This window comes from Schistocerca americana, chromosome 6 (assembly GCF_021461395.2).
Source record: "Schistocerca americana isolate TAMUIC-IGC-003095 chromosome 6, iqSchAmer2.1, whole genome shotgun sequence".
NCBI classification, from domain to species: domain Eukaryota; kingdom Metazoa; phylum Arthropoda; class Insecta; order Orthoptera; family Acrididae; genus Schistocerca; species Schistocerca americana.
Genome location: NC_060124.1, coordinates 9,433,920 through 9,458,563, shown reverse-complemented (window position 1 = coordinate 9,458,563; position 24,644 = coordinate 9,433,920). Strand labels below are relative to the sequence as shown.

General features: G+C 42.7%; 1 protein-coding gene across 2 annotated transcripts in view; it reads right to left on the bottom strand.

The window, feature by feature from the left end:
- LOC124619847 (innexin inx3-like) overlaps positions 1 to 24,078 on the bottom strand; it is a 39,428-nt gene extending 15,350 nt beyond the window's left edge. Inside the window, exons 1-4 of one of the 2 annotated variants that reach the window (XM_047146457.1) lie at positions 23,947 to 24,078; positions 18,144 to 18,318; positions 12,489 to 12,703; positions 1,219 to 1,437 (exon numbers count right to left, since the gene is read on the bottom strand). In XM_047146457.1, the coding sequence (XP_047002413.1) occupies positions 1,219 to 1,437; positions 12,489 to 12,703; positions 18,144 to 18,303 (594 nt within the window). In that variant the 5' untranslated portion in view covers positions 18,304 to 18,318; positions 23,947 to 24,078. Of the gene's footprint in view, positions 1 to 1,218; positions 1,438 to 12,488; positions 12,704 to 18,143; positions 18,319 to 23,858 lie in introns of both variants that reach the window. The other variant, XM_047146459.1, reaches the window with a different exon arrangement.
- Between the last annotated feature and the right edge of the window lie 566 nt (positions 24,079 to 24,644).

Below are 24,644 nucleotides of genomic sequence, written 5' to 3'. Positions count from 1 at the left end.
ACACAGCCACTTTGATTAAGTATCTAGGTGTAACATTGTAAAGCACTATGAAATGGAATGAGCATGTAATGTTTGTAATAGCGACAGTGAATGCTCTACTGTGCTATTGGGAAAATTTTGGGAAGTATAGCTCATCCATCAGGTAGACAGCATACAGAACACGAATGCGAGCCATTCTTGAGTACTGTTTGAGTGTTGGATTAAAGGAAGAGGACGAAGAAATTCAGAGGTGTACTGCTAGATTTGTTACCAATCATTCGATCAGCACTCAAGTATTATGAAGATGCTTCATGAAAAAATGGCAATCCCTGGATGGAACACAATGCTCTTTCGACAAGACAGTATTGCACAAATATAGGTAACTTATCTGAGGCTGACTGCAAAAAAATTCAACTTCGGTCAAAGTACATTTTACGAAAGGATCATGAAGGTAAGATCCGAGATATTAGGGTTTGTTCAGAAGCTTTTAAACATTCGTTTTTTCGTTGCTCAATTTGCCAGTGTTACAGGAAAGAAAGTGACTAGAAGTGGTACAAGGTAGCCTCCGCCATGGACCTTACAGTTTTTTGCAACGTATGTATCTAATTTTGACTTTTATGCTTTCTGTATACAAATTCAATTTAATTGCCAACTCCCTCTTTAAATACAAGTACCATTTTGAAATATCTTTCCTTCAGCAATTTTACAAATGCACGAAATATTTAAATTTCTGTCATCTGTCACACAAATGTAGACACCTAGATGAATGGTACGATTATATGGTGTGATTTTAAAGTCTTTGGTGATACCGATAAGCTTACCAGGTTCAGGCAGGGAAGAAACTAAACTCTCAACACTTCTCAGCATTTGCAAAACAGGTTGTGGTTATTATGATTACTACTTAGGCATGCTACAAAGAGTTTACTGGCAAGTTTATTACAATAATTTGATGTACTGAAAATTCAAAATTCTTACGCACTGTGTAAACACTGAATCTGAACAACAGATGGAGTTAGCTAACTCCCATACACACATGTTACTGAACCAAAATGTTATAACCACTTGTTCAACAGCAAGTTTGTCCACATTCAGAATGCAACACAGCAGCATAGATATCACAAGTCCTTGGTAGATTTCAGAAGTATGTGTGCATTCTTATAAATTTTCCAGTATATGTAAGACACTTTCTCCATTCTAGTAATGTCTGCTTTAGGTAAAGTCAGATTAGTGTTTACTCACTGTATTTATTAGATTGAGAGCGACACAAAAGGTATAACATGCACAGTACATTTTGTGCATTCTCCACGATGATGTGAAGTATAGAATAACACGCTCCATTTTTTTTCTGGTCTCCTCATTGTCACCTATCTTACGACCTCTCAGCCCTTCACTAATATTGGAAATAAGGCCTCCTTCCCACTTCTTCCACAGCCAGTGAGGTGCATAAAACATCAGACCCTGAAAAAACAATCTTTTTCAACAATCTTCTGGAAAACATTACTGAAATTTACGAAAATGTTAAAATATATACTTTTTGGCAAAAAGTTAAAATTGGGATTTACACTAACAGTGCACAGTGTGGTCATAAACAGTCTGAAAAGATTTTAAGGGTGTTGACATGTTGGTTGTGCTTAGAAATAACTTAAGAAAAAAAATTGATGTGTTGCGCCATTTTTGAGTTAATCAGCATTGAGGTTAGCCTATCAGGCCATTGTGCGTGCAAATTCAAGCAGCCCACCAAACACAGTGTCAATTGTTTTCTTAGTATCGACAATTGCTCACAATACTGCTCAGCCTTTGGCTTGGGTTCAATACTTTCTACCATCCCATGTCCAATTTTGTATCACTTATTTGTGTTCTTAATTTGGTTTTCCTAAAACCATTTGGCAACACTACCCTTGGCACACCACTTAATTTGTGCACACAACAGCCTAATTGGATAACTGCAATGCTAAATAGCTTGGACACATCAAATCTTTTTCATAACAATTATTTCTCAGCACAACTTACCCCGAAACACCCTTGCAAAATTTTCAGGCTGTTTCTGACCACTACGTATATTACATTCAACCACCTGAACAATAAATATTAGTAGAGGAAAGAGGAACAGTTTAAGTTGCTCAACATTAGATCTAATATCATACTTCTGCAAATCCCCAGGATAGCATTTCTTGAAAAATATCAAACATGATACATTTAAACAAATATTAACGAAACTTTTCAAACTGCAGAGAACATTCTATATCAAGACCTAAGACTGATAGGGAAGAGTTTTTTGAAATTTGCTGTTATAGAGAATCCTTTCATGCAGCTAGGTAGTTCTGTCCAGTAGTGAAAGATGGCAAGGGCTGTGCTAGTTGTATGTGGATAACAAGACTTTAGGCTGCAGCCCTGAACTGCTACCACTATCTGGTTGGTTGGTTGGTTGGTTGTTTGAGGTTAAAGGGACCAAACAGCAAGGTCATCAGTCCCTTGTTTCAAATAGACTCCATTCTGCTCACGGGACATCTCAGTATAGTCAGAAAAATAAAACGGATAAAGGGGAAACGTAAAAGGGCAGTCACGTTGTCATTAGTAAAAACAAATGAGGGAAGTTGGCAAGAGAACGAACCCAACACTATGCTGAAGCAGCATAGGCAAGACCACCTGTGACTTAAAAGGTACAACTGCTATAATGCAGAAAGTACGTATGGGAACAGAAAAACTAACCAAGCCTTAAAAAGAAGGGGTAAAAACAGAGTAAAAGGGAAAGAAAAGAGGATTCCGGTCAGGGAGGTGAATCGGGAATCTCTGAACACTGCCTACAGTGGGAGACACCCAAACACTCACCGCCCTGCCCCAACACCAGAGGGAGATTAAAAACTTTAAAACTGAGAATAAAAACCACTCTCCCGGAGGAAACCTAGAACCAGAGAGACCATCCGGGAATCGTCAGCCAACATCAAAGGTAAAGTGTGGGGGAGTCTGTACTTAGCACGCAGAGCCAAAAGAAGGGGGCATTCAACCAAAATGTGGGCCACTGACTGGAAGGCTCCACAACCACATAGCGGGGGTGGCTCATCACGCAAAAGGAAACCATGGGTCAGCCTGGTATGGCCAATGCGGAGACGACACAGTGTGGTCGAGTCCTTGCGGGAGAGGCGAAAGGAAGAACGCCATGGGCCTATATTCACCTTAATGGCACGAAGTTTATTAGACAGTGGAGTAGCCTCCCAAGAATTGGCCCATGACTGTGCAAAGTGGGATTTGATGTGAAGCCGTAAATCCGCTGCAGGAGGGGTTACAGAAAAAGGGGGGTAAGTAACTGCTCCCCCAGCCAAACGATCAGCGAGCTCATTACCCGGGATACCCACATGGCCCGGGACCCATAGGAAGTCAATGGAACAAGCAGCACGGTGAAGATCAGCGAGATGGTCATGGATGGCAGAGACCAAGGGATGGCGCGAAAAACACCGGTCAATAGCAAGAAGGCCACTCATCGAGTCCGTACATAACAAAACGCGGTTGTGTTGGGATTGTTTAATAAAGGTAAGGGCCCGGGAAATTGCCATCAATTCCGCAGTAAACACCCCACATGAGGGTGGCAGTAGATGATTTTCCGTTCCAACAAAGGACGTGAAGGCATACCCAACATGATCAGCAGATTTAGAGCCATCAGTGTAAAAAACAACAGCATCCCGAAACTCCCATAAAATTTGGCGGAAAAAGGAACGGAACACCACCGGGGGGATGGAATCTTTCGGACCGCGGCGGAGATCCATCCGAATTCGAGGCCGAGGAACTAACCAAGGAGGGGTGGAGGGGAGGGAGCGAGGAAGACAGGACAAAGAAGGAAGCCGAAAATCACGGGTAAGAGACGCAAGGCGCAGCCCAACCGGTAAACCCGCCCGAGGGCGGGAGTCAGGCGGGCGACGTCCATGGTCTGGGAATAGGATAGAATAGGAAGGATGAGCGGGAGAAGAACGGATAGTAAGGGCATAAGACACCAGAAGCTGGGACCGCCGAACAGAAAGGGGGGGGATCCCAGCTTCAACCAGGAGACTATCAACAGGGCTAGTAGGGAAGGCACCAGTGGCCAAACGGATACCACGATGGTGGACTGGATCCAGCACGTGCAGCGTGGAAGGAGCAGCTGAACCATAAACTTGACAACCATAGTCCAAACGTGACAGAACTAGAGCACGATAAAGACGGAGGAGGAGGGAACGGTCCGCACCCCAGGAGGAGTGGGCAAGGAAGCGAAGGACATTGAGTTTACGGAAACATCCTACCTTCAGGAGTCTGATATGGGGCAGCCAAGTGAGCTTGTTGTCGAAAAGAAGACCTAGGAAACGAAACTGTGGAACCACAGGCAATCTTTGTGCAGCGAGATAGAGCTCTGGATCAGGGTGGACCGTAGTACGGCGACAGAAGTGGACCACCCGCGATTTTAAAGGAGAGAATTGAAACCCGTGGGAGAGGGTCCATGCAGAGGCACGCCGTATAGCCACCTGGAATCGAGGAGGAACTAACCCAAATGCAGAAATCATCCACATACAGGGCAGGGGCGACCAAGGGACCGACAGAGGCCACAAGTCCATCGATAGCAATGAGGAAAAGAAGGACACTCAAGACAGAACCCTGTGGGATGCCCGTCTCCTGGGTCCGTGGAGAACTAAAAGCAGTACCAACTCGAACTCTGAATGACCGATGGATCAGGAACTGGCGGATAAAAATCGGGAGTGGGCCCCGAAGACCCCACTGATGAAGGGTTAGTAAGATGTGATGGCGCGAGGCCGTGTCATAGGCCTTGCGAAGGTCAAAAAACACTGCAACCAAATGGCGGCGCTGGGAAAAAGCCTGCCGAACTGCGGATTCCAAGCGAAGCAAATGATCGATTGGAGATCGTCCCTCTCGAAAGCCACACTGGTAAGGGGACAATAGATCCCGAGATTCGAGGACCCAAGTGAGCCGACGGGCTACCAGCCGTTCAAGTAACTTACAACCAACATTGGTCAAACTAATTGGCCGATAGCTGTCAACAGATAAGGGGTTCTGACCAGGCTTAAGGACAGGAACCACAATGCTATCCCTCCACTGAGCAGGGAAGTCACCCTGGAGCCAGATACGGTTAAACACCCGAAGAAGATGGTGCCGTTGTGGAGCACTGAGATGTTGAAGCAGCTGGTTATGAATGGAATCTGGGCCAGGAGCTGTATCATGAGAAGCAGATAGAGCAGAAAGAAATTCCCATTCAGTGAAAGGTTCGTTGTAAGATTCTGACTCACAAGTGGTGAAACATAAGGTGACAGCTTCAGCCTGCTGTTTTTGATGAAGGAAAGCAGCTGGATAGGAGGCCGACGCTGATGCCACTGCAAAATGGGTCGCAAGATGTTCTGCGAGAACTAATGGGTCCGTACAAATGCCATCTGGGAGGTGAAGGCCTGGGAGGGTGGACTGCCGATGGCAACCTTGGAGAGAGCGAAGTGTAGCCCATACCCGTGACAGAGGGACAGTGGAACCAAGGGAAGAAACGAATCGTTCCCAACATATCCGCTTGCTCTGTTTGATTAAATAACGGGCTTTAGCGCGAAGGCGCTTAAAGGTAGAAAGGCTGGCTACAGATGGGTGCCTCTTAAACTGTTGCAAAGCTCGACGGCGATCACGGATGGCAATGGCAATGGCCGTACTCCACCACGGGACTTGCCGACGACGAAATTGTCCAGATGAGCGCGGGACAGCAAGGTTAGCAGCGCGAACAATCGCGTCAGACACGTCACGTAGGACGTCATCAATACAACCCGACAAAGAGGGAGAAAACTCGACCTGTGCAGTATATAGAGGCCAATCGGCGCGGTGGAAAGACCAACGAGGTAACCTCTCCATCGGGGAGCGGGAAGGGAGCGTGATAATCAACGGGAAATGGTCACTATCACAAAGGTCGTCGTGTGGCGACCAGTGTAATGAAGGGAGGAGAGAGGGAGAAGAAAGAGAAAGATCAATGGCAGAAAAGGTACCATGACCAGCACTGAAATGAGTAGGGGAGCCATCATTAAGAAGGCACAGGTCGTGGTCTGCAATAAATTGGTCGATAAGAAGACCTCGTCTAGATGGAAAGGCACCGCCCCACAAAGGATGATGAGCATTAAAATCCCCAAGGAGGAGGAAGGGAGGAGGAAGTTGCTGAAGAAGGGTGGTTAAGGCAGCAGGTGTAAGAGTCCTGTCAGGAGGGAGATAAAGATTGCATACTGTGACTGCAGAGTCTAAGTGGACCCTAACAGCAACTGCTTCCAATGTAGTTTGGAGAGGAATCCACGTGCTAGCAATGTCTGTACGGACCAACGTACAAACGCCACCAGAAGCCCGCAAGGGTCCGACCCGATTTCGACAGAAAACACGGAACCCACGGAGGGTCGGTGAGTGAGCATCAGTAAAATGAGATTCCTGGAGAACCACACAAGCTGCTGAGTAGGACGAAAGAAGGGATTTCAATTCCGGAAGGTGACGATAGTAGCCATTACAATTCCATTGGAGAACCACAGAACGATGGTTTAAATGAGGGCTGAACACGCTAAATCCAGTCATACCGCCGGGTCCCCACCCGTCACCGACAAGGAGGGGGCGACATCCATAAACGACAGGTCAGAATCCGGTTGTGAAGCCGGGGAAGGGACCTCCGGTGACACCAGAGGCTCTTTGTCCCGGGACTTATGTTTCTTCTTCTTTTCAGGCTGAGATCGAGGAGGGCTGTGTGGCATAATGGAGCCAGCTGCAGCAAGATCAGGAACAGAAAGAGACCGGGCGACCGGGGGGCCGATAGACCGCGGCTCTCGCGGTCGCCGCGCTGCAGCAGACCTTTGACCTGGAAGGTGCCGGGAAGGGGCATCCCGGGAGAGGCGCCCTTGACCGGCAGACGCCGAAGGAGTGGGACACTTCTCCGGCTGGGGAGGGGGAGCGGCGCCCAGAGGAGAAGGTGTGGGAGCCGCAGGGGAGGGGGGAAGGAGAGGGGTCCGGGATGGGGGTAAGGAAGGGGGAGGAAGGGATGAAGATGTAACCAAGGCGTAACTAGATGTCATGGACACAGGGTGCAATCGTGCATATTTCTTACGGGCCTCTGTGTAGCTTAAACGATCAAGAGACTTATACTCCTGTATCTTTTTTTCTTTCTTATAGACTGGGCAATCTGCTGAACGTGGAGAATGACTACCATGACAATTTACACATACAGGAGGGGGAACACAGGGACTCCCCTCATGGAGTGGACGTCCACAGTCACCACAGAGAGGGTCCTGGGTACAGCGAGAAGACATGTGGCCAAAACGCAAGCACTTAAAACACCGCATAGGAGGTGGGATGTACGGCTTCACATCACAGCGATAGACCATAATCTTAACTTTCTCAGGAAGGGTATCCCCTTCAAAGGCCAGGATAAAGGCACCAGTATCAATACGATTATCTTTAGGACCCTTCTGAACACGCCGAACAAAGTGAACACCCCGCCGTCCGAGATTGTCCCGAAGTTCCTCATCAGTTTGAAGAATGAGGTCTCTGTGAAAAATCACACCTTGTACCATATTTAGAGACTGGTGAGGGGTAATGGACACGGGAATTGTGCCAAGATGGGTACAGGCACGAAGGGCCGCAGATTGGGCAGCCGAAGCAGTTTTTATCAGTAATGAACCCGACCGCATCTTGCTCAGGGAGTCCACTTCGCCGAACTTGTCTTCAATGTGTTCCACAAAGAATAAAGGTTTGACACCGGTGAAAGTATCCCCATCAGTCCTGGTGCAAACTAGATAACGGGGGAAAGGTTTTGCCCCTAGACGACGGGCCTGACCCTCCTCCCAGGGGGTAGCCACGGAAGGGAAGGCCGAAGGGGCAAGAGAAGCAGCACTTGAGGAATCAGTACCACGCAGAGAAACGGCCGCAGAAGAGCGGCCAGAGGTTTGGACCCTTATGCGTTTCATCGGCATAGCGTCCGCCCTGATACCACCCACTCCGATCAGGGGCTCTCCTCACGGGCGCCACCCAGCCACAGCAAGGGCCGTCTGGCACGGCGGCCATTGCCGGGAGTTCCGATGCTCCAGGATGACGAGCAACCACTCCAAGGCATGCATGAGGAGGTCACAGCTCAGGTATCAGAAGTGTGATCCCTGTGTGTTCAGGGGGCTCAACCAAAAGGGTACATAGCGACCCCACCACACGGGCTGGCTACCGTGCTGGCTATGCACCCTAGCATCAGACAACGACGTAGAAGAAAGGTGGAATATACTAGGAGGGCACACGTCGGAGACACTAGGTAAGGTGCTCTTCCCCAAATGGCTCACACTACGGAAAGAGAAATTTTGGAATGGAGGTCAAACCCCAGAGGGGGACCAAGGAATGCCAAAAGTAGGAGATGATTACGCAACAAAGCCAGAGTGTAAAACCAACAGAACCAGGAGGATAGCGGGGGCCAACATAAGCAAGGACACCAATAGAGGGAGAGGAGAGGGCGAGGGGAAAGGGGTATGGAGGGGAAAGGAGAAGGGAAAGGAAATGCAGCCCGGGAGAGAAAGAAGGCTGCAATGGCTCGGGGCCCCGTGCTCGCCACGCACGTATCCACGAAAGAGTTGTGGACCCCCTGGGGGGACCACTATCTGAACTGTGGCAACATCTACCTCTGGCGTCATTCAGTATCACCAATGCCACATTTCCTTCAGATGTGCTAGCCTTGTTACTTTTGTCTGCACCAGAAAGTGAACCACAGGTAGTAAGAATGATATAGGAACAGGTATCTGGACCAATCGGAATGCTGTTGCTTGCCACATGACTGCACCTACACATCTTGTAAAGAATGTGATCACATTAGTTCTTCCTCTGAAATCCTATTCTGGAGATTTGTGTTAGTAAGGTATTAGATCCAGTATCAAGTCACATATGCTGCTTCTCCCTTTTCTACCTTCATTCAAGATTCATGCAGTTTAAAGAAACAGTAGTCAACATTGTTAGCTATACTTTCAATTTTTAACTTTAATGCCCTCCTGTCCACAAACACAACACTCATTTAAAAAGGGACCAGTGTGATAGTGATTCCAAATGGGTGCCACTGTAAAGGCTCTTCACGACATGGAGAAGCCCTGGGTTAAAAGAAATACATCTGTTTTAGTAGTAATACCAACATAAAGGAGGCTATAAGATGAACATCAACAAAAGCAAAACAAGGATAATGGAATGTAGTCTAATTAAGTCGGGTGATGCTGAGGGAATTAGATTAGGAAATGAGGCACTTAAAGTAGTAAAGGAGTTTTGCTATTTGGGGAGCAAAATCACTGATGATGGTCGAAGTAGAGAGGATATAAAATGTAGGCTGGCAATGGCAAGGAAAGCATTTCTGAAGAAGAGAAATTTGTTAACATCCAGTATTGATTTAAGTGTCAGGAAGTCATTTCTGAAAGTATTCGTATGGAGTGTAGCCATGTATGGAAGTGAAACATGGACAATAAATAGTTTGGACAAGAAGAGAATAGAAGCTTTCGAAATGTGGTGCTACAGAAGAATGCTGAAGATTAGATGGATAGATCACATAACTAATGAGGAAGTATTGAACAGGATTGGGGAGAAGAAGTTTGTGGCACAACTTGACCAGAAGAAGGGATCGGTTGGTAGGACATGTTCTGAGGCATCAAGGGATCACCAATTTAGTATTGGAGGGCAGCGTGGAGGGTAAAAATCGTAGAGGGAGACCAAGAGATGAATACAGTAACCAGATTCAGAAGGATGTAGGTTGCAGTAGGTACTGGGAGATGAAAAAGCTTGCACAGGATAGAGTAGCATGGAGAGCTGCATCAAACCAGTCTCAGGACTGAAGACAACAACAACAACAACAACCAACATAAAGAGCTGTTCAGTGTTTGCAGTAGATATGGTAAATGACATGACTGCTTTCACAGGTGGCCCAACCGCAACAATAAGAACAACAAATAATTAGAATAGTAATTAACATTCAGAAATTTTAATTGGGTATGTTGAAAATGGTTCAAATGACTGAGCACTATAGGACCGAATTTCTAAGGTCATCAGTCTCTTAGAACTTAGAACTACTTAAACCTAACTAACCTAAGGACATCACACACATCCACGCCCGAGGCAGGATTCGAACCTGCGACCGTAGCGGTCGCGCGGTTCCAGACTGTGGCGCCTAGAACCGCTCTGCCACTTCGGCCGGCATGTTGAAAATGCAGAGCACATTATGTACAACTTATTTTCCAAAAATGGCATTTCAGAAACTGGCTTGATTAGGCCTACACACAGATGAATGTGATGCAAAAGCTTCTTTAATATATGTTGTAAAAAGTAGGCATTTTGCCAAATTAATGGTGGCAGGGTAGTTTGCCAAATTTCAAATTATTACTGAAGTTGATTGAACTGTTTGCTAAAACCCCTAGTTACATTTCAACTTTTATATGAAACATTTTTATATTTCATGGTTTCGAAAATATTTCTTCTTAACCCAATAATACAAATTGTCTTTTAAGGTGTGTTTTATCCCTTGAAAATGGAACTGTAAAGAAATAAAAAAATATGTATTTCATCATTTTGATCCACTACATATCCATCAAGTTTCATCAGAATCATTTATTTACACTTGAGGATAATTGTTCCTTGTCAGATGAAAAACACACACACACACACACACACACACACACACACACACACACACACACACACACACACACACACACACACACACACACACACACACTTAGCCTAAATTCTCATGAATGAGACCACAGCTATCACCAGCACTTAATTACGTGTTGGGCGAGGGCGGGGGGGGGGGGGGGGGGGGGGGGTGTCGAGACGGGTTGGGGGAGGAGATGGGGATAGGTCAACCGGACAGCGAGGTGATCGGTCTCGTCAGATTAGGGGAGGAAGTCAGCCATGCCCTTTCAAAGGAACCATCCCGGCATTTGCTGTTAGCAATTTAGGGAAATCACGGAAAACCTAGATCAGGGAGGCTGGACGCGGACATTGAGCCGTCATTGTACCGAATGCGAGTCCAGTGTGCTAGCCACTGCTCACAAGGAGATCTGATGAGGAAATCCCCTTGAAATATTTGGAAAAATGATGACCTAAAACCAGTTTTTGGTACATTGTGGATACCTCACGCCATGTATTTTAGTAGCACTTAAAACTCTTACAGCAGGCCTATTTTAGACTGGATTAAGTTGTATTTTCAGATTACCAAGTACAAAAGTAACAGACAAAGACCTTTACATTTTTAATTACTGTATTATTTTGACTCTTAAAACTAGTTTAAGAAGGTGAAAAAATGTGCCAGAAAAAAAAAATGAGTTTTTTAGTGCAGACCTATGCTCGGAGAACATGGAGAACACTGGAACCCTACTGCTGTACAATACCATCCTCTAAAAATTCACATTATGTAATTTTCTTTTTCTCAGTAATGTGGGTGAAGCCACTATGGATACACTGCTAGTTGATAATAAACCTTTTTGTTGGGGGAAATCGAGGAAAATATGTGGAACACATTTTGTAATAAGTATTTATTAACATCATTCCTTTGCCTTCAAAAAAATACAGTCTTGGTGAATTATCTGTAACTGTCTTCATAGCAATTCCTTGTGACACATGCACTGACTGTAGCTTTGTTATCATACTAACACTCGAATCTAAGTAGCTCTCATGTGGCCGTCAATTATTACCCTTCAGCCTCCTGGCTACTCCACCTTTAAGCTTTCAGATGCTTGCTTATTCATCACTCAGTCATCTAACACAGTTCAGTACAACTTAGAATGCTGTCTTTTTAGTGAAAAATATAAATGGATTTTATTTACTGGCATGTTACTAAATTCTGCAAACCATTAATTATTACTGCTCAACAGCTATTAGTATGTGTAATTAGGTTTGGATGTATTCATTCAGCAGTGTCATTTTTTGTCAACTATGACTCAAAAAAATTGAAATTGCTTCTCAAAAATATTGCGCTGAGGGGCTGGGGTGGTACACATGTCCCATCCCACCCTGTGTTGACACCTAAGTATGAGAAGACAAGAAAGACACTGTCTATTCCAAGGAACATTATTCCTGATGAAGGTCCCATCTTTCAGTATGAAAAACAAAATAATATCACCAGTTCACATTTCAGGTAATGATCAAGGCAGTACATTACAGAAAGTCAGTTGTATACAATGGAGTAATAGCAATCTTTTCCTACACACTAACTCTGAACGAAGATAAGAGGGGTGGAGTGGGAGGGGAGGAGGGGCATGGCCGGCTTGGGCACATCACTCACCACTGTGCAGTGTCATGTGAATTATCGACTGACTTCTGTGATAATGGTATAACAAGGACAGTGGATGGTCATGGTCTAAGAAATACAAAAGATTAAACTGAAGACAACAAGTAAATTTCAACAGATACGTCAGAATGATTCTGGGCAGGTTATATTTCACTGTTCATAATGGAATTTTAAGAAGTTTAAGACAATATAATAAACGATTGAGTATGAGCTATTGTCGTTCTCTTACCTGGAATACCAGTACAAATGGGACCCACTGGTAGTAGTTATGGTGCACAACACTCTCCTCATATGCCAAATATGGTCCTACATTATGTGCAGCTACATCCACACCAGGTCTTCCACCTTTTAATCTTGGCACAGTAAATGTTGATGTAATCCAGCAGTATGTTGTAACAGCCTTTTTTATCTTTTCATTATCAACAATACAAGTTATTGGATCACCTGTAGTGCAAACAGAGTTAATATTATTAATCTTTTAATTGAAATGGCACCATCCTCCTTACTCACTCTCTCTCAGCTGTCTGTATAGAATGAAAGTTTAAAAACCTGGTTCATATGACCATTACTATTGATCAGAATTACCACCACATGTCCAAATATTCTGATAAATCATAAGAGTGGCTTACATGGTAGTCTTACATTGTTTCTGAAAATCTGAGATTCTCAATTCCCTGCCTAATGTCTTATACAGACATTTGCACCAAAATGTAAAACAATTTTTAACTCTAGAGAGGGATGCACAGCCTTTTTATCTCATGCATTTTACAGTGTCATTCCTCTTGCAGTATGCCTTTGCTTTTAATTCCAGTAAAAGTTTTTTATGCAGGTCTACTGCTATGGATTAGCATTGTGCTATTGTCTGGAAGAATTCAATGCATTTAGTGGCCAATGCTTTGAATCTAATGGCGTTTCACAGCTACTATCACCAGGAAATTAAAAGTAATTTGACTTACTGAGAATTCAATACATACCTAATAATGCTCCAAATTGGCTTTGCTTTGTTCTTGAAATGTTTTATGTTTTGTGCATAAATCTGTTCACATGTCTGAAAACTTTTGCAGTATTCCTTGCAGTATTAAGCCTTTATTAGAGTTAGTCCTCTGAATTAAATGAATGTACTTTTATTGCAGATGTCAACCATACTTGAGTATCACCAATTGTTTCCTTCACTTTGTAGAGGACAAGTGGATTTATACTGTCATTAGAATATTTTTTTAGGAAAGAAATTTCTCATATACTGTGTTCCTTGATCAAATATCTTCCAAATGTTCAGTAGACTCCCTCTGAATAAGGTTAGAGTTGGCATTTATGATTCTGTGATACTGTACTCTTCTCTTCTCGGGTTAAAACTGACTGACATGGATATCTACAACTGCCATTTGACAATTACACCAGACTTCCTACATGTTATGAAGCTCATATCAGTTTCATCAAAGACTGTTAGATTTAAAAATTACTCACCAATTGCTGTTGCACTATTTTTGTTGTGTATTTTACTGTGGGGAAACAGACTATGTACTCTAAACAGCACTATCTCAGATGAAATTAGTACTGAAATCACTTTATACAATGATTTCCCAGTCATTTCTGTGTCTTGTTCACATTTTAATTGCGTAACTAAGTTTAGAATTGCTATCCCACATGCTACCAATTCTTTTACTGAAGCACAGCACTGTAAGAGTTGTTTAACACACTATTTGTTTAGGGCTACAGCCCAGGGCTTTATTCCTGTATATAGCCAACAGCCCCCTATTTCTTCCTTCTAACATGCCTACAGTACACATTACACTAACTAATCTCTGAAATAACAAACTTCACAACATCGAGTCAAAATTATGGACAACTGGACAGCCTATTTATCTGAATAATGTTGCACCCAGTCTGATGAGGATGCATGCACCGATTCAGTTGGAAAGGGTGTCAAAGCTGTTGCACCCTTTCCTGAAGGCAAGCTGGACCACAACACACTTAACTGGTATTCATATTTCAGATACTGTCACTGGGATGAAGTCTACATCCATACTGGTCTCATGCAAGTTCTATTCGGGACAGATCTGAGGATAATTGTTGAATATTTTTACTGCCCACCCAATTCTAGTTGGAAGTGACTTTAACCTACCAAGCATAGACTGGTAGGTCTATGGAATCATTGCAGGGGGGTACACACAGACAGTCATCCGAAATACTATTGAACACATTTTCCGAAAACGTGTCTTGAGCAGCTAGCTCGGCAGCCCACACATGAAATATCTTTAACCTTGTAGCTACAAATAGACTGGATTTTATTGATAATGTCAATTTAGCAATGGGAATTAGTATTCATGATGTCATTACATCAACTATGATTACAAAATTTAATAAATAAGTCAAGAAGCTAGGAGAGTGTTTCTGCTAGATTGAGCAGATAAGCAGTTAATAACATCTCACTTAGCGAGTGAACTGATGTCATTTAGTTCCAGTAAGATGAACACAGAGAGATTATGGGCAAAGTTCAAGCAGATTATAAATCATGGTCTGGAAAGTTATGTGCCTAGTAAGTAGTTTAATAATGAAGCTCAGAAAATGCTGACCAAGCAGAGGCTGTGACACTCTCGGTCAAAAGAGAATGCGCAAATGACGACAAGCACAGGTTAGTAGAAATTCATGCATATGTGAAAAGATCTGTTCACAAAGCATAGTTCTAACACCGTGACACCTTAGCAAAAGATCTGGCTGAGAACCCAAGAATATTCTGGTCCTACGTACAATCGCTAAGCGGGTTTAAGGCTTCCAGCGAGTCCCTTGTCAACGAGTCTGGTGTGGCAGCTAGACATTTTACAAAGAGTACTCTACAGCATTGGCACCTTACCTAGCCTGTATTTATTGTGAATATCTAGTCCAGCACAAAGTCCCATATAAAAGGAAGCTTAAGTGATTCCTGTTTTTTGTGCAAAAGAAGGGTAAAAGAACAGATCCACAAAATTACAGACCAATATCCGTAACTTAAGTTTTCTGCAGAATTCTTGAACTTATTCTCAGTTAAGCTATAATAAATTTTCTTGATACTGAGACGCTTATGTTCACAAATTATGGTTTTAGAAAGCACTGCTCATGCAACACTCAGCTTGCACTTTTCCCACATGATATATTGCGAACTATCGATGAAAAGCAATAGATTCTTTATTTCTAGATTTCCAGAAAGCACTTGACGTGGTTTCCCATTGGAGGCTGTTAACAAAGGTACGAGCATATGGAATAAGCTGCTAAGATTCTTGAGTAATAGAACCCAGTATGTTGTCCTCAATGTCTAGCGTTCATCAGAGACAAGGGTATCGTCAGCAGCACACCAGGGAAGTGTGATAGGACCTCTGGTGTTCTCTATATACTTAAATGATTTGGCAGACGGGGTAGGCAGCACTCTGCAGTTGTTTTCCGATGCCGGTCTTGTGTACAGTAAGGTGTCGAAGTTGAGTGACTGTAGGAAGATACAAGATGGCACACACAATTTCTAGTTGATGTGATGAAAGGCAGCTAGCTCTAAATGGGGGAAAATTTAAGTTACTGCAGACAAGTAGGAAAAACAAACCTGTAATGTTCAGGTACAGCATTAGTTGTGTACTGCTTGACACAGTCAAGTCACTTAAATATCTAGGCATTAAGCTAAAAAGCAATATGAAATGGAATGAGCTTGTGATAGATGTGGTAGGGAAGGCGAATGGTTGACTGCGGTTTATTGGGAGAATTTTCAGAAAGTATAGTTCATGTGTAAAGGAGACCACACATAGGACACCAGAGTGTCCTATTCTTTAAGACTACTAAAATGTTTGGGCTCCATACTAGGTCAGGTTGGAGGAGGACATTGAAGCAATTCAAAGGCAGGGTGTTAGATTTGTCGCTGGTAGGTTCAAGCAACACGTAAATGTTACAGATGCTTCAGGAACTCAAATGGGAATCTCTGGAGGGAGGGTGACATTCTTTTTGAGGAACACTATTAAAAATTTTTACAGAACTGACATTTTAAAATGACACTGATAGTTCTACTGCTCACAACATATGTCACATTTAAGGACCAAGAGGGAATTAGGGCTCATACGAAGGCATATAGCCAGTTTTTCCCATCACTATTTGCAGGTGGAACATGAAAGAAAATGACTAGTATGGTACACCATATAGTGACTTTTGGAGTATCTATGTAGATGTAGATCCTGCTAGTCATAGGAGTACCTCAACATCATGCAAACGGTTCATATCAGAGACGCCCCTTATTGAGACAAGCAGTTTCATTGAAAAATGGCCCCTTGATACTGTCACAAGAGATAACAAGAGGACACAGGTTGTCCACAACATCCTGTTGTGTCATCAGTTCCCAGAATTACTACCAGCCTTTACAGGAAGTCTTACCCAATGGCTCCCAACACCAGGGTGCTAGGAGAAATGCTACTGCGCCCCTCCTACATTAGAAGAATGGGACCTCGTCCCAGGTCACTGATGAAAATCATCTGGGATAGTTCACAACTGTAACTCATCACTGGATATAATGCAATATCATTCATCAGCAACCAATGCTTCCTGGATGACACCACTCCAAATGCAACCATTTGTGGTGTTGTGTTAATGGCAGCCTACACATGAGATGGTAATTCTACTAGGGATAGTGTGACTGATCCTAGTTTAGTATCAACGGGGCAGGGATGATACCTTAATGGAGGGAGTCCATTCCTCATTTTTAGATGGCATGTACTGAACACAAGTCCCCTTCATTTACACATTCACACCAGACAATATCTTTTTGGTGCTTCACTTTTTTTTTCATGCAATGTGTACAAACAGTGTTTCGAAAAGATACAACTGATTTCACAAAACTGTTTTCTGCAATGAGGATAAAAACACGTAAATTTTAACTTTCATATCAAAAGGAGCAATAACAGTGAAAGCAGTAACTCCAGATATGCTCACAATAATATGAGTTTGACTTCTTGGGATGTTGTTATGCATCTGCTGAAGGCCTTGTTGAGCATCTGATAAAGGTAAATGAAAGTTCATGAATAAACTTACTTGCATAAAGTAGGGACTCCAAGGTTGTATGCAAATTCATATTAAAAATATACTATTGTAAAATCAGATGATTAATTTGAAAATAAAAACCTAATTCTAAATGTAATTTACTCAAAGTTTCTATGTTTCATTCTGGTGAACACTGAATCGTCTTGAAACAGTGTGTATTTTAACATAGTTTAGATGTTTAGCTAAAATATTGTAAAATATTGAATAAGAATGTACAGTAATCTGGGATACATCTATGTTGCTCTATTTTAAAATTAGTCTGGGCTTCTTTAATAACTAAAGTGGTGACTGCCTCCACAGCAAGAATATTGTTCAGTAAGTAATTCCAAAGACTCAATTTTTTTCATACGTGAATCTTACCTGTTGTTTGAAGTAAGGTTAATGGCAACTATTTAGACCAAATCATTGTTCAAATTGTCTTATGCATACAATTTAACCACAGAAAAATCTGATGTGCTAACTATATTATTAACTACTTGAATGAGCCCAATTTCATGAAACCAAATTTACAGCACTTACAGAAATATGTTCAATATTTTGCATCAATTCTCATGTTTCACTGAGTGCATAAAGCTAAAAAGGGCTTTGCTATGCAGCTTTTTTTTTTAACATTTACATTTAGTGATATTTATGAGAATCTCAATGACAGATTTTCCATCTTAACTTACTTCATTATAGTGAATGTGCAATTTATTTCACAGTGTCTGAAAGGCTGCATGTTTTATAAGATATTGTTCCTGTCTATTAACAACCATCAATAAGTAATTAAACAATCTAACTTTGAAGGTGAAAGTGCAGAGATAAGAAGTATTACCAAAGTTACAATAGTGATACATACCAAGGAAACTTGTTGCTGTGCACAATACACTTGCGAGGAACAAAAAAGCACACGTGAATCGATAATGAAGTCTGAAGTCAAAGGTATCTATTACTTCCTTGTCCCAGACTCTGACTTTGACAAATGCTGCAACTGATGATGCAATTTTCAAGAGAGACATGGTGGCCCATTCAGCCTGTGAACATAATAGAAAGGAAAACCTTCACGTGAATTATTTAAAAATCACATTACGTGAAATTCTTAAAGTTTAACTGTTTAGAATATAACACTGGCAAAATACATTGTTAGCTGAATATTGGTTATCTTTAAATGCCAGCTTTCAGTACAAGCTGAAGGTTTTATCTTTGTACACTCATCTACCCAGAAGAATACCCATGATAAAGTTATTGGCTCATCCGAAAATGAATGATTTAGGATACATTCCTTTTATAACAAGAACTCAGAAATGATTCCCACCATGCTGTTTGGCTTTTTCATAGTTTTTCTAAAGCATTGTACGTTAATGCCATGACTGCTGACAGCAATACACCATTGTTACTCCCTTATTGCTGCCAATATAAGCATGGGTGGGGAACCGAGTAAATGCTTCTAAACTGAATATTCTTTGTATGTATTTAATCCCAAACTGCAATAACATGTTTTGTTATTTAGTGAATGATGCTGTTGTCTTTTAGAATAAAAAACAGTGATCAATATTAAGATGCCAGAATGATCCTTTCCTGCAAATGCACAGCTCACACCATTCCTCTGGATGACGAGGGTAGTGAAATGACCAGATCCCAATTCAAGTGGCCTAATTTCAGCTAACAAGTCAGAGTAAGACATTCCTCTTCCCTTACAATATAACCATGTGACCAGTATCAAACATACATACATACATACATACATACAGGGTGTTTCAAAAATGACCGGTATATTTGAAACGGCAATAAAAACTAAACGAGCAGCGATAGAAATACACCGTTTGTTGCAATATGCTTGGGACAACAGTACATTTTCAGGCAGACAAACTTTCGAAATTACAGTAGTTACAATTTTCAACAACAGATGGCGCTGCGGTCTGGGAAACTCTATAGTACGATATTTTCCACATATCCACCATGCGTAGCAATAATATGGCGTAGTCTCTGAATGAAATTACCCGAACCCTTTGACAACGTGTCTGGCGGAATGGCTTCACATGCAGATGAGATGTACTGCTTCAGCTGTTCAATTGTTTCTGGATTCTGGCAGTACACCTGGTCTTTCAAGTGTCCCAACAGAAAGAAGTCACAGGGGTTCATGTCTGGCGAATAGGGAGGTCAATCCACACCGCCTCCTGTATGTTTCGGATAGCCCAAAGCAATCACACGATCATCGAAATATTCATTCACGAAATTAAAGGCGTCGGCCGTGCGATGTGGCCGGGCACCATCTTGCATAAACCACGCGGTATTCGCAGTGTCGTCTAAGGCAGTTTGTACCGCCACAAATTCACGAAGAATGTCCAGATAGTGTGATGCAGTAATCGTTTCGGATCTGAAAAATGGGCCAATGATTCCTTTGGAAGAAATGGCGGCCCAGACCAGTACTTTTTGAGGATGCAGGGACGATGGGACTGCAACATGGGGCTTTTCAGTTCCCTATATGCGCCAGGTCTGTTTATTGACAAAGCCGTCCAGGTAAAAATAAACTTCGTCAGTAAACCAAATGCTGCCCACATGCATATCGCCGTCATCAATCCTGTGCACTATATTGTTAGCGAATGTCTCTCGTGCAGCAATGGTAGCGGCGCTGAGGGGTTGCCGCGTTTGAATTTTGTATGGATAGAGATGTAAACTCTGGCGCATAAGACGATACATGGACGTTGGCGTCATTTGGACCGCAGCTGCAACACGCCGAACGGAAACCCGAGGCCGCTGTTGGATCACCTGCTGCACTAGCTGCGCGTTGCCCTCTGTGGAAGACCTGACAAAAATGTACCTTTAATGATAATAGTCTGGTTAGAGTAAGCTAGCCAGAAAAATATTGTTATGAAGTTAGCAAATAAAACATGGTTGGATCTGTATGAATAAAATAGACCTCAAAGTGTTGGGTACAGAAGCTGCTGCATTGTCAGGACAAATCCATAAACCTAATGATGTAGACATCTCAAAGCCTAAGTAATGTTTTCACCTTACTGACAACACAGGAAGCAGAATCACTCTTAACAGAAGTGAACAGAGAGAGAAAAGCAAACCCATCTTTTTTTAAAATAGGACTTAGGATGGCAATTCATTTAAATATATAATACTTATTAAATACTCCACTGATGATTAGAGGACCATAACATATTAAAAACTGCGATAGAGTTATTGATGTCCCATATTTATTGTGAGACATTAATACTGTAAATTTCAATTTTTCCATGAATACATAAAACATAGGAAGGACGTACGATAACAAAACAATAGGGTCATTTCTACTTAAGTGAACGGTTTTGGAAAAGAAATGCACCACAAAAGATGATGCACCCATGACAGTCATGAAATGAGTTGATCAGAAAATAGCATCATTTAAAGCAGTGTAAAGCGGTAAAAGGGGTGGGGTGTGGTCGACATGAAGTAGACACATGAATCATTATGTTATAAGAATGTAAATGGAAGTGACCTCAGTATTGTGCATTACGGAAACGCATACTTTGAGTCATAACAACGCGTCAAAATCTGGCCAAAGCGCGTAATTTTTAGTAGTTTGTTTTGCTAAAATATCGGGAAACTTGAAATAGGCGCAGTGACACGGAACCTTTACGTTTATATTTTCGTACTGCGATGTTGCAATGCTTTGTAAAGAGGTTGGATGGGTGGCGGGATAAGTTGTAACCTATTCACCAGCTATATGTTAAACTTACAGCCCTGTCCACATATACCTAACGACAAATATGAGCATCTGCCTCTGCCAGGCACTTAAATGTGATTTGCAGAGTATCCATGTAGATGTAGATGAGCATGCTTATTCTGCAACGAACTGTCCTATAGAAACTGTAAATACAACGGTGTGAGCAATCACAAAAATTATTTATTTCTGTTACATTTATAATATAATGCTGCCAGATTAAGATGCAATATTGCGACACATTTCAAATTACCCTCTGCTTCTTTTGCTGGAGGTTTTTGTTTCGTGACGGACGACGCTACAGGTTAGCCAACGTTTGCGCTGAAGTCTTCGAACTTTCGAAGAACCTGATTTAGCATTTATAAAATTCGTCAGGGTTGCCTTAAGCCGGGTTCACACAGGCAACAAAAGTATCGCCACTGCGAATGGCGAACTGTAGTTGCTTTGTAGTTGCATGTGTGAACTCCTACTTTTCGGTGGCGCCATTTAAGAAGCGCAACTTTTGTCACGCCACAAAAAGTTGAACTTGGTTCTACTTTGTTGCGCCATTTGGCCTCCTCCACAATCGAATAACGTCATTCGATTGCTACCTCGCGGCTGGATTCAAACCTTTCTAGTGCGTATTCGTTCGCAAATAGTGCTTTTGTTTGTGCGTTTGCTATTAATATGTCGAAAAAGTGGTCAACAGCGACAATTATGAGATTCTTGGAGGGGTATCAAGAACGAGAATGCCTTTGGAATCACAAAAGCGAATCATACAAAGACAGAAATTTGAGAGATTCTGCATTAATTGAAATAGTAAACAGTATGCGTGAATATGTACCTGGAATTGATGCAGCTACAACAAAGTTAAAAATTCGAAGCATTCGAAATGCTTACATGAATGAACAAAGTACAGACGGTATTTATAAACCCAGCCTTGCTTGGTTTGAAGCTGCAGACCGGTTCTTAAAACATGTAGTCGAGACAAAAGACGAGAAACACTTTGGTAAGTAATATTTTACATTTATTATGTTTCCAAAACATCTTATTTAGTAATATGTACAGCAAACTGTGCAATTACGAAGAATTTGAGGCGTCCTGTGTGAACGGTAGCTCACAGCGCCGCTTCAGAATGACTTGCCTTGTGGCGATACTTTCGTTGCGTGTGTGAACCCGGCTTTACAAATTGAATGAATCGCTGCAAACAGAACGTGTTTACGAATCTAGTTGGCTGATTATTGGCAACTACAAAAAGTCACATTATCCAACACCACAAGATGCTTTATTTTTTTTTAGTATCAACTAGGGTAACTTCTAATCCACGCAATTAAAGGAAACTGAACAAGCACCTAATGAAACAGTAAGGAAATCACCGTTCCTATTGCTTGCAGCAATATAGTGCCAAGGTTGCAATTTTAAAACATGTTAGTTCGAGGACGGACGCTACGCATAACTGTGCATTCGAGGCAGGGAAGCTAAAAGTCATATGGTACGCGCGCGCGCGCGCGCGCACACACACACACACACACACACACACACACAGTTATTTTTCTGGGAGACCTATCAAGAACTGCAACTGCGTACGTACTTAATGTCTGCCAACCATCTTAGAGTACCTGTTGATTCCTAGGACGTAAACCACGAGTTTAACAGAAATCATGGAAATAGGCCTTCTGCACCAACAATTCCTCAGACAATACATTATCTGCCTACTACACAAACAATGGTAGACCAGATTGACCGTTTTCTCCTGCCATTACCTAAATCGTCCGAAAGAACGAACGCTAAACCGCGATATAGCATGTAAATAGTACATTTATTGCGCGGGGAATGGGGCAACGCCAAACATCACAGCAATCTTTTGCTTTCCCCTTCCACATTGCCTTTTTGCATCAGAACCACTACTCATGAAGTCCGCGGACGCGCGGTTTCGTGGGCAACGTGACCTGACTTGACGTATAAAACTGACAATACGGATAGGATCGCCACTACAACGAAGCTTTCAAGTCTGCAATTGGTCACTGTGGTTCAAGAATTCCACGGTAAACACCACGTGGACGTCAGGCATCCACAGCTTACCGCTGCTAAGCTTTTACTTACCTACGCCCCCTTTCGAGCTAGTAGAGGTAAACAAATACTTCACTTCCGTGATTGCTCTGTTCATTCTGACGGTATTAATTCGTAATTAATATCAAGCAACTGTAAATAATTGTTGAGAGAAGGGTAGCACACAACTAACTTGGATTTTACGCTTAACTACGAAATTAATTTATCTTAGCCGTGCTGTACCGTTACATATTGTTCTAGGTAAGCTCCTGATAGTGTACCTCTACCTGAAAGAAGTAGCCTACTCAAGAACAGAACTCCCCTTCGGTAATTAATTAGATTTCGAGACTGCTTTGGGAATTACAGACAGTTGCGAATAAGTATTTGCGTTGAATTACTGACTCATCAGCGGGCTTTTGTTCTGCTTCAGACACACAGGGAGGCGACACACAAACAGGAGTGTCTCAGATTACAGACCGAGTGGCTGGAATGTTCGCAATTAATCGAATTTAACTGCAATGCAGAAAATACACACGCTATAGCGCCACAATTTGAGCAGCCCATGCAGCGCAAAAAAGGTAACTGTCCCATAAAATTCAGAGTAAACTGCTCGTTGCTGCTCCCATATTGCAATCATCTGGGCGTCTTCACGTATAAAATAATGCTCTTGGTACAGCCTACAATAGCTCGAAAGCCTGCTGATGAAACGACCGAGGCCAAAACATCACCACGTGACAGATCGCACATTCGTCAGAAAGCATCCTCTATTTACCCCAAGTTTTCGTTACATTTTATCATAAATGCGAAAGTAGAGTCTCGTCAGTATTGACCTACTGCAACACAACAGCTTTTCTTCGTCGGTCACTTAGAGCACAAGATAATCCAAAACTGCAGAGATCGCGGCTGGGCCGGCGCGATGTACCTGGAGGAGAGGCCAGCAGCGGTGCAGCACGTGTCCTTCGCTGTTGGCGTACCGAACACTACTGGCCGCTCACTGGCTTTGCAGCGGTTCTCGCTGGCTCCCCACCAGCGTGGCCCAACCACAGGGAAGGGAGCGGTCTAGCGGAAACCGCTGCACCGCCCCGCCACGGAAGACAGTTGCATCGCTCTGCCGCCAGTCGCTGCGATTAGAAATGAGCAAAAACAGCGCAGTTCTGTAGCGGTGGGGGGGGGGGGGGGGGGGGGGGGGGGGGTGTTACGGCCTGCGCCGGGTACCATCTCCGTGGGATGACAAAACTTGCTCTGTGGCACGAGATATAAACATAATTTGTTTTCGCCGTGTCTCTCCGGACACTTAAGGAGCCCTCACATGTTCAATAATATTGTCAAACCTTCAATATACACGGTGATCAAAAAGTCAGTATTAATTTGAAAACTGAGTAAATCACGGAATAATGTAGATAGAGAAGTACAAATTGACACACATGCTTGGAATGACATGGGGTTTTATTGGAACAAAAAAATACAAATGTTCAAAAAAAAGTCCGACAGATGGCGCTTCATCTGATCAGAATTGCAATAATTAGCATAACAAAGTAAGACAAAGCAAAGATGATGTTCTTTACAGGAAATTCTCAATATGTCCACCATCATTCCTTAACAATAGCTGTAGTCGAGGAA